Source organism: Danio rerio, chromosome 15 (assembly GCF_049306965.1).
Source record: "Danio rerio strain Tuebingen ecotype United States chromosome 15, GRCz12tu, whole genome shotgun sequence".
Taxonomy (NCBI): domain Eukaryota; kingdom Metazoa; phylum Chordata; class Actinopteri; order Cypriniformes; family Danionidae; genus Danio; species Danio rerio.
Genome location: NC_133190.1, coordinates 50,367,149 through 50,381,566, shown reverse-complemented (window position 1 = coordinate 50,381,566; position 14,418 = coordinate 50,367,149). Strand labels below are relative to the sequence as shown.

The following is a 14,418-nucleotide window of genomic DNA, read 5'->3' as shown; positions in this document are numbered from 1 at the left end:
GTTTCTGTGTGGAGTTTGCATGTTCTTCCGGCGTTTGCGTGGGTTTCCTCCGGATGCTCCGGTTTCCCCCACAGTCCAAACACATGCGGTACAGGTGAATTGGGAAGGCTAAATTGTCCATAGTGTGTAAATGAGAGTGTTTGGATGTTTTCCAAAGATGGGTTGTGGCTGGAAGGGCATTCGATGCGTAAAAACATGCTGGATAAGTTGGCGGTTCATTCCGCTGTGGCGACCCCGGATTAATAAAGGGACTAAGCCGACAAAAAAATGAATGAATGAATGAATTAAAATTTAATTGCAGGGAGAAAAATCTGAATTACAAGAAAAAGTGACGGAAATACATGAAATAAAGTCAGAATTACAATAAATAAAATGATTAACAAAAAATTAAAATTGCAAAAAAGGGCAGAATTAAAAGAAAATTGTCTGAATTGCAAGAAAAAAACTACAGAATTATAGAAAGTCATTAATTATTATAAGAAAAAAGAAGTGTGAGCTGTAAATTTCTAATTTAAAAAGTAATAACTGCAGCAGCACTCTAAAGGTGTGTCCCAAATTGCATACTTATGCACTATTCGACGCCATTTTTAAGTATAAATAGTGTAAGTAGTGTGTTCACACTGAAATCTCTAGAAATAATAAGTGCACTTTAATTACCTGGATGATGCACTCATTCAGCTGGTAAAATGAAGTGTGTAATGATGGACACTTCACGCACTCAACAACCACTGCTTTAATCACACAGCGGAATGGGCGGAGCTATCGAGCGCACATGTTGAATAACTTTATTTATTTTGGATGGTGAAAGCAAAATTCTCCCACGAGAGTGATTATAGCGCCTCCTGATGGTGAATGTGGTTCTACTCATGGCAGGTATTATTAGGTCATTTATTTTACTAATTTGGCAACCTGCAAACGTCCTCAGGGAAACAGTCTGAATTTCCACTTAGTTAAAAAACATTAGTGCTCCATTTGGGACGACACGTCATACATACAGTATACTATGTTGTTGAGTGTGTAAGTGCATAAGTACACACATGAGTGTATAGTGTGCCGTTTGGGATGCCGCTAATGTAACCCTTTGTGTTGTTTTTCCAGCATGGCGTCACAAAGTGTCAGAGGAAGCAGTGTCCACTGCTGAGCTGCAGAAACCCCATCCGCACAGAGGGAAAATGCTGTCCGGAATGCATAGGTACAGTCTAATGCTCACTTTATCTGTCTATCGGCACGATACAGAAGGTTTTTTTCCATTAAAATACTCAGTAACCACTAGAATAGTGTTATATTTTGCTGATTGATTAACTTACATTATCCCAAATCTTATTGCAAGGTTAAAATCCAGACAAATAAGCAATTTCAACTGGTGGGACAGAAATGACAACAGCTGCATTTCTTAAAAAAAAAAACATCCACTTTGAACCTCATTTTCAGATTTATCCGTTTTAAGTCGCAAAAATGCCATTGTTATGCACGCGAACAAGAACATAAATAAACTTCCTGTTTTGGGCTAAAAATGTTGAGTAAACGAACAGAAAAATGAAAAAAGTTTCTGGTTTTTGGCTGAAAACGTTTAGCCGAAAAGACTAAAGATGATGATAGAGAATTTTTTGGCTGGAAATATGTAAACGAACAGGAAAATGCTTAAAATGTTTCAGTTTTTTTTGTTGAAAGCTTCATTTAAACAAACAGGCAAATCCATTCAAAATTCAGTTTCTGGCTGAAAACATCATTTAAACGAACTGGCAAATGCAAGTTTCACGTTTTTGCTTGAAAATGTATAAACAAAAGGCAAATTGATAAAAATTTTAACATTTTTGTCTATAAATGCGTAAGCGAACAGGCAAATGAACACACTTTTTTTTTTTGGATGAGAACTTTCATAATATTTCCAGTTTTTGACTGAAAATGCAATTTACGAACAGGCAAATGCATAAAAAGTTTCCAGTTTTGGCTGAAAACATTTAAATGAAAAGCCAACTAAATAAAGATTTTTCTGTTTTTGGCTGAAAACGTTTAAACAAACAAGCAAATGCATAAAAATGTCCCATATTTTACTAAAAATGTTGTGTAAACAAACCGGCAAATGAATAAAAAGTTTCCATTTCTGCCTGAAAGCAGTTTAGAGGAACAGGCAAAATCATGAAATGTTTCCTTTTTTGGCTAAAAACATTGTCGTTTGAACGAACAGGCAAATGCAAATAAAATGTCCATTTTTGGCTGTAAGCGTCATTTAAACTAATGGGCACATGCAAATATAGCTTCTGTTTTTGGCTGAAAATATTTTTGTGTAAACTGACAGGCAAATGCATGAAAGGTTTTCGGTTTTTGGCTGAAAATGTTTAAACGAAAAAAGAAATGAATAAAAGTGTTCAGCTTTTGGTTGAAAGCGTTACGTAAACAAACAGGCAAATGCAAAAATAATTGTAGGTTATTGTTGAAGATGACATTCAAACAAAGAGGCAAATGCATAACAAGCTTCTGTTTTTGGCTTAAAATGATTAAACGAAAAGCAAATTAAATAAAAATGCTCAGTTTTTGCTTAAAAACATATAAACAAACAGGCAAATGCATGGAAAGTTTCCCAGTTTTGGCTGAAAATATTTAAATGAAAAGGCAAATAAATAAAGATTTTCTGTTTTTGGCTGCAAACATTTAAATGAACAAGCAAATGCATAAAAGTTTCCCATGTTTGGCTAAAAATTTTGTGTAAACAAACAGGCCAATAAATAAAACGTTTCCATTTCTGACTGAAGCAGTTTAGAGGAACAGGCAAAACAAAATAGTTCAGAATAAAACGTTTCCTATTTGACGAAAAACGTTGTTTGAACGAACAGGCAAATGCAAATAAATAGTCCATTTTTGGCTGAAAGCGTCATTAAAACTAATGGGCAATAAAAGTTTGTTTTTGGCTGAAAATATTGTTTAAACTGACAGGCAAATGCATGAAAAGTTTGCGGTTTTTGGCTGAAAATGATTATACAAAAGAAAAATGAATTAAAAGGTTCAGTTTCTGGTTGAAAGCATTACGTAAACAGACAGGCAAATGAATAAAAAGTTTCCATTTCTGACTAAAAACAGCAAATTCGAAAATAGTTTCCTTTTTTGGCTGAAAACGTTGCCGTTTAAACAAACAGGCAAATGCAATTACAATGTCCATTTTTGGCTGAAAACGAGAAATTAAAGGGGCAAATGCATAAAAGATTCTGTTTTTGGCTAAAATGATTAAGCGAAAAGAGCAAATTAAATAAAAATGCTGAGTTTTTACCTGAAAATGTATAAACAAGCAGGCAAATGCATGGAAAGTTTCCCAGTTTTGGCTGAAAACGGTCATCAAGCAACATCTTTGTTTGTTGTGAACATGCGCCCTCTAGTGGCCAATATCACCTACTGTGTGTTTCAAACATGAACAGTTTCCTCAATACATCTTTGTATGTCTCTGTTCTGCAGAGGACTTCATGGAGAAAGAAGAAATGGCAAAGATGGCAGAGAAAAAGAAAAGCTGGAGACACTGACACGCTCTAAAGTGGAGATCAGGCCGTCTCAAACGCACAAGCAGACGCCTGTGGACTGCACAAACACACACAGAAGAGCTCCAGGACGCGACAAAACTACACAACGGATTATTCCAGAATCAATCTCAGCTGCTGGAGATGTTTGGATTTTCCCACCGGCGGGAATGTGCCTTTGACTGTTGTTTGTAAATTTGACTTGGACACAACATCACGTGCGAGTATTACAAAACAAAAACATGACACAAACGCTTCTCACAGTCTCTCTATAATGACTCTGAAATCAGCCAATCAGCAGGACTGTTTTGATGCATCTGATTGGAGGATTGGTTGTGGAGGCGGGGTGTTCTGGATGCTCATTAGCATAAACTCCGCCCTTTTCTGGTATATTTTTTTATGTGTGTTTTCTTTCAGTATTTTGATGGATATTATGAGTATTGTTTGTATTGCATATTTATTAATTATGATGAGTAAACAATAAAGTTTGTATGTTTATGTTGTCATAAATTTGTCCATTTTATATCATTTTAATTTATTACCACCATTTTTTAATTTATTTCCCACACAGTCCAATCACATGCGCTATAGGGGAATTGATTAATTAAATTAGCCGTAGTGTATGAGTGTGTGTGTAGAGTGTGAATGGGGGTTTCCCAGTACTGGGTTGCAGCTGAAAGGGCATCCACTGTGTAAAACATGCTGGATAATTTGGCGGTTCATTCCGCTGTGGTGACCCCTGATGAATAGATGGGCCATAATTAAGATAATTTTCTTAGCATATGCTTTTTATATACCAGATTACACTCTTGGTTTTTGGTGCTCGTTCAAACTACTTATATAAAATAAGCTAAAACAAAACAATTCTGGAGATTTTTGTAGAGAAATGTAATTGTTTTATGTTCAATGGATTTAAATTAGTTATGATAACTTAATGGATTTGTGTTGGGACAACATGAATGAATTGTGTGCAACCCTCTATTTTATAGAGTATGAAACTTTTGAGTAAAGGGCACCTATTTTACCCCTTTTACAAGATGTAAGATAAGACTTTGGTGTTTCCAGAATGTGTCTGTAAAGTTTCAGCTCAAAATACCCATCAGATCATTTATCATAGCCTCCAGAATCTGCCCATTTTAGTGTCGGAGTACAGTGTAGCTGTTTTTGTAGCCTGTGGCTTTAAATGCAAATGAGCTGCTTCTCCCCACCCACAGCTCCCACGTGTGTGCCTGCTTCTCGTCATGTGTTACATCAGATAAACAGCAGTCAGTGAGGGACATGGATGAAGCTGAAATAAGGTCACTAGTCAAAAATACCCACACACACTTTACCTACACACTAAAGTTGATTTTCATCATACCTGTAGGTGCCCTTGAAAATAAATTAAATTTATGTACTGGAATGTTTTTCTAAAAATATAAGCAATATTCAGACACAATCTTTGTAAATCTGTGCAAAAAATAAGCAAAATAAAAATAAACGTACCAAGAAAATCATTTTAATTGACGTTTTTCTTTTTTTTTAATCCACTATATGCTGTAGTTATATAAAATGTGTGAAAAATAAAATATAAATATTTATAAAAAAAACAATAGGTTTATAATAAAATGTTCTTCAACATTTTCTTCAGTATTCTTCATATTTCTTCAGATTTAATGTGGAATAACACAAACATTTAAACTCAATTTATGTATTTCAATGTTCATTCATTTCCTTTGGCAGAGTCCCTTATTTATCAGGGGTCGCTCACCACAGCGGAATGAACCACTAACCATTCCAGCATATGTTTTACACAGCGGATGTCTTTCCAGCTGCAACCCAATACTGGGAAACACCCACCCACCCACACACACACACACACACTATGGCCAATTGGTTAATCAATTCAACTATAACGCATGTGTTTGGACTGTGGGAGAAAACCGGATCACCCAAGGGAAACCCACACCAACATGGGGAGAACATGCAAACTCCACACAGAAACACCAACTGACCCAGCCGGGACTCAAACCAACAACCTTCTGGCTGTGAGGCAACAATGCTAACCACTAAGCCACCATGCCACCTGTATTTTAAAGTTTCTTTAAAAATCTAATTCAGTGTTTAGTCCATCATGCAAAATCTGTGAGAAGATATCTGCTAAATTAAAAATACCAGACTTCAGTACAATATAAGCTGACGTGCTAAAATGCAAGCCTCGTCCAACTTCTGTCCTAAAGAAACGACGTCATGTCTAAAGCGAGCTCCTCAAATGAAGCCATCGCACGTTTCCCAGCAGCTTCAATAATAACTCCAGGCTGGAGGTCAGCGGGAGTCAATCGCCTGCAATTTCACACTATTCACAGCCCAAACGCAGCAGCAGACTCAGGCTTTACTCATCTGCCTGCTCACAAACTCTCTCCTCTGATTAACCAGTGCTGGGTTACTAAGTCTCATTCACTCATTCGTTTGATTAACTTCATTGTCCAAAAGTGGAAAATGGTCAACACACCACAGGATAAAAACACAACCACACTGTAGAAAATATCCGTAAATTAAACATTTTCTGAATCCCTTTTTTTATTATTATTTTTATTTCTGCTTTTTTTAATTGCATTGTGGGATCATAATATTTCCTCCAACAACTGTTGATGTTGAAAAGTAAAAAAAAAGTGACTTTTATGATCATTTGTAATAGTTTAGGTCGATAGCCAATGCCAACGTCAATCGTCGATGGCCAATAGACATCACGATGCTGAGCCGGCATCGCGATCCTCCGCTCCACCCCTTTTGCAGCAGCAACCCGCTCGCAAAACATGCACACTTAGGCTCTGTTTACACCAATACGTTTTAGTTCTAAAATGGCATTTTAGGACGAAAATTATCCACATCCACACTGGTATTTCATCTAGGATTTCTGAAAAGATCTCTCCGTCTACATTATACTGCTGAAAACGCAAATCACGTGACCACACACACACAGGGCCCTATCATACACCCGGCGCAGTGTGGCGCAAGGCGCAACACAATAGTTGTTTGCTAGTTTCAGCTTGGTGCAAGGGTCATTTTGACGTTTAGCGCCACGCAGTTTAAATAGCAAATGCATTTGCGCTCATATGTGCGCCCATAGGCGTTCTGATCTAAAAAAGGAGGCGTGTTGAGGCGCATTGCTATTTTGAGAAACTGTAATAGTCTGTTTTAAAGACCAAACCTCGCTTACACACTGCTTAATACACAAAAGATGTAGAGCATTACGCAAATATCTTTACATATGACAAAGAATTAAATATATAGAATGTATTAAGGATATATATAGGATATAAATATAAAGAATTAAAATATTACAAAACATATTTTCTACATGAATATAAACACCATACTCTTATGCCTTTATCTCTCTTCAGCTTTTTCAGTTTATTCAATTTGCTTTTGTATAATGTTATCATTATTAGCAGTATTATTGATTATATCCATATTTATATTTGTTTTATTAAAAAACAAGCTTAGATTTGTCCACCTGTCAGGTTTTAGATCATATGGGGCACAGCAGGTGTATTAGGATATAACTCGAGTTTTTAAGCACACTTCGTTATTATTGTTCATTTATTAGTTTGCTGGAAATTAGAACTGAATTTAGAAATAGTTTTCAAACAAATCTTTGCGCTTAACAAACGAAATTAATCATTTATAGGCTAATTGATGTCTGTGCGTACAATACATTTCCCTATCCACGAGAGCGAAAGTGAAAGTAGATCATTTATCTCTCATTCTCACGCGGTAGATGCTCTGTTTAACTGTTTTCTTGCTAGTGAAATGCTCAGTTTTTCCACTTACACTTACTTTATGTCATGTAAATAGCAAATGTGCATCAAATTGGGCATCAAGACCTGACAGTGTAAACGGGGCCTAAATCTAATAAAGCAATAAGATGTAAAGATTAAAAAAGTCCTCTAAATGTCTTGTAAAAAAGTCACACTTTGTCCATATTTGACCCAACATTGAGTTATTACAACCCAGCACTTTAAGAGTATGAATGTTTCTCTTGCAGACTGGATGATTTTTTTTTATGTGCGAGTCGGTGTGTGTGTGTGTGTGTGTGTGTGTGTGAGAGAGAGAGAGAAAATGTGTGTGTGACTCATTCCAGTTGTCTGACTTAATTTTCTCAGTCTTCTGTGTCAAGAGGAGAAACTCAGCAGTATGGAATGTCCAGTCTGACTAAATTAGTAATATAAAGGCTAGGTATTTAGGCCTGTATGGTTAAAATCTATGGCATACTTTTTACTCTACAAACGAAGAAATATATATGAATAAATGTTAAAATAAATTAATGAGAAATAAATTAAGAAATACATACATTTGAAAATATATAAAAGGGGAAATAAATAAATGTAAATATGTATATATATATATATATATATATATATATATATATATATATATATATATATATATATTGTTTTAAAAGAATGCATGTGAAAATAAATAAATGCATGCAAAAATATATTGTACAAATAAAGAATTTGGCGGTGCGGTGGCGCAGTGGCTAGCGATGTTGCCTCACAGCAAAAAGGTGGCTGGTTTGAGCCTCAGCTGGGTCAGTTAGCATTTCTGTGTGGAGTTTGCATGTTCTCCCTGTGGCCGTAGTGTGTGTGAGAGAATGAGTGCGTATGGGTGTTTCCCAGTACTGGGTTGCAGCTGGAAGGGCATCCGCTGTGTAAAACATATGCTGGATAAGTTGGCGGTTCATTCTTCTGTGGTGTCCCCTGATTAATAAAGGAACTAGGCCCAAAAGAAAATGAATGAATGAATAAAGAATTTGTGCAGAAATTGTATATTATTTTATGTATATATTTTTGCGCAATATTTCTATACTTATAAATTATATTATTATTATAATAAAGAAGTTACATTTACTAGATTAAACATGCTTAAAAACAACAATTTGAGTTAGAAATTAATGATTAATTTATTCTTTATGTATAAAATATGTGTTATTGCTTTAAAACATTGTATATTTTGATATAGATCATTCATTTGATAAAACTTTAGTTTTTTTTTGTAAATTCTGTCTGTTAATTAAAGAATATAAAATTTGTAATTAAAAGTATTATTATTAGTAAAAAGTGTGTGTATTTAATAAAGCTTTTATTAATCTAAAATTATAAATAGTTAAAATAGTGTAATATCTATTGTCTATCAGTTGAGATTTAAAGGGATGTTAATGGCATTGAATCAAGTAATTAAATTACTTATTGAGTAACTAAATTAACTTTTTGAAATTGTAATGAAATTAGTTATTAATAATTTTTTAAACATACTTTGTTTTTTTTGTCCACTTATAGTTGTGCACTTATACAGGGTGGGCCTTTTATATAGATACACCTTAATAAACTTATTGGGTGCACTTATTGGGAATTTTACAAGAACAAACAATGGTGTGTTCGGTTTTAACGTAACTTTATTCTTTCATGAGTTATTTACAAGTCCTCTCACATATACTGATGTGCCACAAACAGGACAGTAAGGGTGCGTTCACACCTGTGAATGGATTCAGTTGTTCCGAAACAGAGATTACAAATGTTACAGTGTTGCTCTTTGCTCTTGGAGCGGTTCACTTTCACACTGCAAAGTTTCTAATCGGACCAAAAGAGCTAAAACAAGTCACGTGTGAGTAAACTCTCCTCTCCAAAAGTGTAGGTGTGAAAGCACCCTCATCAACCACTCCCACTTTATGTATTCATGCCAATTTGCACATAACAGCAGCACATATAACATTGTATATAGTAATATAGCTGTACATACACTTGTCTATTTGTATATTTGCATTCACTACTTACTTCTATTTTTAAAATATATTTATTAGGTTTTTTGTTCTGCCTCTAATTCTGTTGCACTGTAGAAGCTCTGTCACCAAAACAAATTCCTTGTATGTGTGAACATGCCTGGCAATAAAGCTCTTTCTGATTCTGAAAACAGACATGCATCTGATGTTTGGTGAGTGTTTCGCACTTCTGTTCATCTGCAGAGCGTGTTGTGTTCATTCTGTCACACACTGAAACCATTGGGAGTTTTTGAAAAGCGCCACCTTGTGGACAAAAGAGTCATAAAAACACAGGAGCTCTGGAAGCATTAAAGAATTGTTATTTAATATACATACATATATATTTAGCTCATGCTGTTATTATTTAAAGAATTATATCAGCTGCTTCCATGCCTATATATATATAAATATAACATGAATAAAAAAGAGAAGTGAGGCACTGTAATACACACAAGGCGAAAGTTTTAAAATGATAATTAAAAAAAATATATTGAAGAAGTCTCTCCAGCTTTTCAAGCCCGCGTTTATTTGATGTAATGTACAGTAAAAAAGGACAAATTAGTGGAATATATATAAAAAAATTTAATATACATTGTAAAAATGTATTTATTCCTGTACTTTTTTTTCAGAAATCGATGTAATATGCTAATTTACCACTTCATAAACATTTATTATTATTATTATAAATAATAATTATAATAAAACTAACAATAATTATAATAATATTTATGAACAGCTGTATTTTTTCAGAAATCCTTATAATACGCTAATGCGCTGCTCAATAAACATTTATTATTGTTATTAATAATAATTATAATAAAACTAATGTTAATATTTATAAACAGTTGCATTTTTCAGAAATCGTTATAATATGCTGGTTTGCTGCCTAATAAACATTTATTATTATTATTATTAATGATAAATATTTATGAACAGTTGTATTGTGTTAAAAAATTGTTATAATATGCTGATTTGTTGCTTAATAAACATTTATTATTGTTATTATAATTATTCATAAATATAATAATAAAAATAATATTTATAAACAGTTTTATTTTTTCAGAAATCGTTATAATAGACTGGTTTGCTGCTCAATAAACATTCATTCATTTTTTCCGGCTTTATTAAATTATTAGTCACTTTATTAAATTGGGATTACCACAGCGGAATGAACCACCAACTAACCCAGCACATGTTTTACGCAGCGAATGCCCTTCCAGCCGCAACCCATCTCTGGGAAACATCCATACACTACAGACAGTTAACCCACGTGAATGCAGGGAAAACATTTTGCATCTACACAGCAATGCCAACTGACACAGCCGAGGCTTAAACCAGCAACTTTCTTGCTGTGATGCGACAGCACTACCTACTGCTCCACCGTGTCGCCTCAAAAAACATTTATTATTGTTATTATTAATAATAATAATATTTATGAACAGTTGTATTTTTTCAGAAATCAGTCATGGGTTCGAGTCCCGACTGGGTCAGTTGGCATTTCTGTGTGAAGTTTGCATGGTCTCCCCGTGTAAACTAAATTGGCCATGGTATGTGTGTGTGAATGTGAGAGTGGTTGTTTCCCAGTGATGGGGTGCTGGAAGGGCATCCGCTGCATAAAACATTATGCTGGATAAATTGGCGGTTCATTCCGCTGTGGCGGCCCCTGATAAATAAGGAGACTAAGCTGAAAAGAAAATGAGTGACTGATTGAATGAACAGTTGTATTTTTTCAGAAATCATTATCATTTACTGATTTGAGCTCAATACACATTTATTATTAATAATAATAATAATAATAATAATAATAAAATAAATTAAAATAATATTTATGAACAGTTGCATTTTTTCTGAAATTATTATAATTTGCTGATTTGAGTTTAATACACATTTATTATTATTGTTAATAATAATAATAACAATAATAATAACAATAATAATAATAAAATAAATTAAAATAATATTTATGAACAGTTGTATTTTTTCTGAAATTATTATAATATGCTAATTTGCTGCTCAATAAACATGTATACAATTATTTTAAAAAAATTAACAATTTAAAACACGTGAAACAATTGTAAAAATAAATAAAACAAATTGAATGGTGCGAATTTTGTCTTGATGTGCTGCAAGGTGTTTTTTCATTGACAAATAATAATAATTAATAAATAATAAAAAACCCTTTTTGTGCATTTTTCTGGGTAAAAGCAGAGCAGCGTGTGCTTTAATTAATGTAAATGTTTCTCTTCTTAATGTTCACAATTTCCACTGTATTGTCATTACATCAAAAGTATAATGAATAGTTTTACAATAAACTGAGAAGCATTCCCTTCTGTTCATCTCAATGCCTGCTGCTCCACTACAGGAAAAAGCAGATGTACTGCTGAAATAGCTGTGATTTTGCTCATTTATTTTCTTCTTTTTACTGCTCGAGTGTTTGCATACCTGGAAAACAGCTGATGTGTGTGTTTTTACAATAACAACATGAACTAAATGTACACACACAGTATGAACAACAATGATTATGCAGCATTCTTCTGAGAGAAAACCTGGAAATGTTTCTGTTTTACCAAAAATAACACAGTGATGAACACATAAATAATGCATGACAAGCAATGTTGTATAATCACTGTATAATCACAAAATTCATCTGTCCATCCATCTATCTGTTTATCCAACCATCCATCTATCTGTTCATCCAGTCATCAATCAATCCATCTATCTGTACATTCAGCCATCCATCCATCTCTGTTCATCCAGCCGTCCATCAATCTGTTCATCCATACATCAAACTATCTGTTCATTCAGCCACCCATCAATCCATCTATTCATGCATCCATCTATCAGTCCATTCAGCCAACTGTCAATCAATCTATGCATTCATCCATCCATCAATCCATCTGTCTGTTCATTCAGCCACCCATCAATCCATCTATCTGTTCATTCAGCCATCCATCAATCCATCTATCTGTTCATTCAGCCATCCATCAATCCATCTATTCATGCATCCATCATTCCATCTATCGGTTCATTCAGCCATCCATCAATCCATCTATTCATGCATCCATCATTCCATCTATCGGTCCATTCAGCCATCCATCAATCCATCTATTCATGCATCCATCATTCCATCCACCTGTCCATTCATCAATCCGTTCACCTGACTCAGTACTCAGCTGTCATGACTGAGCATTTCAAGAGTCTGTTCATCCAATCATTCACCCATCCATCTGTTCATCCATACATCCCTATCTGCCTGCCTGCCTCTCTATTTGTTCATCCATCCATAAATCCATCAATCTGTTAATTCTGCCATCAAATCTATTTCTGTTCATCCATCCATCTGTTCATCCATCCATCATGTTCATCCATCCATAAGACTCAGTACTCAGCTTTCATGACTGTGAGAATTTCAAGAGTCTGTTCATTCATCCACCTGTCCATACATTTATCTATCTATCTGTTTATCCATCCATCTATCCGTTCATCCATCCATCTATCTAACTGTTTATCCCTATATCCATCTATCTGTTCATCCATCCATGTATCTATCTGTTCATCCCTCTATCAATGTATCTGTTTACCCATCCATCCTATTTCTATTTATCCTATTTCTAATATCTATTTATATTTGTTCATCCATCAGTTCATAAAACTGTTCATCCATTCATTTGTTCATTCATCCATCTATCTGTTCATCCCTTTATCCATCTATCTGTTTATCCATATATGCATCCATCCATCCATCTATATTTGTTCATGCATCCATCCATCTATCTGTTCATCCATCCATCCTTCCATCTGTCTATCCGTTCATCTATCCATTCATCCATCCATCTATCTGATCATTCATCAGTTCATAAATCTGTTCATCCATCCATCTTTCTGTTCATTCATCCATCTATCTGTTCATCCCATTATCCATCTATCTGTTTATCCATCCATGCATCCATCCATCCATCCCTCCATCTATCCATCCATCCATCTATCCATCCATCCATCTATATTTGTTCATGCATCCATCCATCTATCTGTTCATCCATCCTTCCATCTGTCTATCCATTCATCCATCTGTTCATCCATCTATCCATCTATCCAATACCATAAACAATATAATATTATATAAATGGTTTCTCAGCTCTTTCTCTCTTCAACAGAACTGCACATTTCACTCCTACAGACTGTTGATCATCAAAACAAGCACAGATTTCTGCACAGATCAGTCTATAAATATAAATCTGCACCTGCTGACCTGTAAACATCATTTGTAAAGATAGATTGACATCGTTCTGACTAAAGTGGTGATTAAAGTGTTTCTCCACGAAGTGTTTACGCACTTGACTCAAGCAGTTGTAAAATTATTGTGTGTGAAACACAATCTTTAAACACTTTATAATACTGAGAACTCACTGAACAGGTGCACGGACATCTCAATTCTTCATTTCAGCTTTTGTCTTTGTAAAAGCTTAGCATTAATGTGAGTTGAACATTTCATTAATCTCTATTAGATTCTGCATAAATAAGCAAAAAAAAAAAATAAACAAATGACTTCAACTCGTTAGTTACACCTAAAATAATTTTTTTTATTTAATAGATTTTTTAAGAATAACCTTTTTTTCCATTTTTTATTAAATTCAAATTTAAAATAATTATTATTTTTTTTTCCCAACTTAATTAAATGTTTTTAAAACTTTTATCTTAAATTAATTAATTATAAAAAGATAATTCATTTCATTTTAACTTTATTTTTTATTAAAAACAAAATTCAACTTAATTTACAATAAAAACATTTTCAATCTTTTTTAATAAAAAATATTCAACTTAATTTACTACATAAAATAATTTGTGTATTTCAACTTATTTATTTTTATTTTTAGGTTTTCAAAATGATTTTAAAAAAGAAAGTGCTTTTTTCAACTTAAATAAATTACTATAAATCAAGTTGAAGTAAGTCTGGCAGTGGGCGGAGTCTCTCTCTGTTTAACAACGCCCCATATTTAAATAAATACAAACTGATATCTTATATAAAACCATCCCTGCAGTTTTTGTCCCTGCTGTGTGTGTGTTTGAGGGGTGTGCTGAAAGTGTGTGGACTCGACAACATATTGTAAAAAG

General features: G+C 33.9%; 1 protein-coding gene across 2 annotated transcripts in view; it reads left to right on the top strand.

Moving 5' to 3' along the window:
• The window catches only part of chrd (chordin), a 33,949-nt gene extending 29,933 nt beyond the window's left edge, over positions 1-4,016 (top strand). For both annotated transcript variants that reach the window (XR_012390362.1, NM_130973.3), the window contains 2 exon segments: positions 1,099-1,192; positions 3,448-4,016. Coding sequence is in view for 1 of the 2 variants with exons in the window: in NM_130973.3 (NP_571048.2) it covers positions 1,099-1,192; positions 3,448-3,512 (159 nt within the window). In the remaining variant the exon portion in view is untranslated.
• Positions 4,017-14,418: the final 10,402 nt, after the last annotated feature.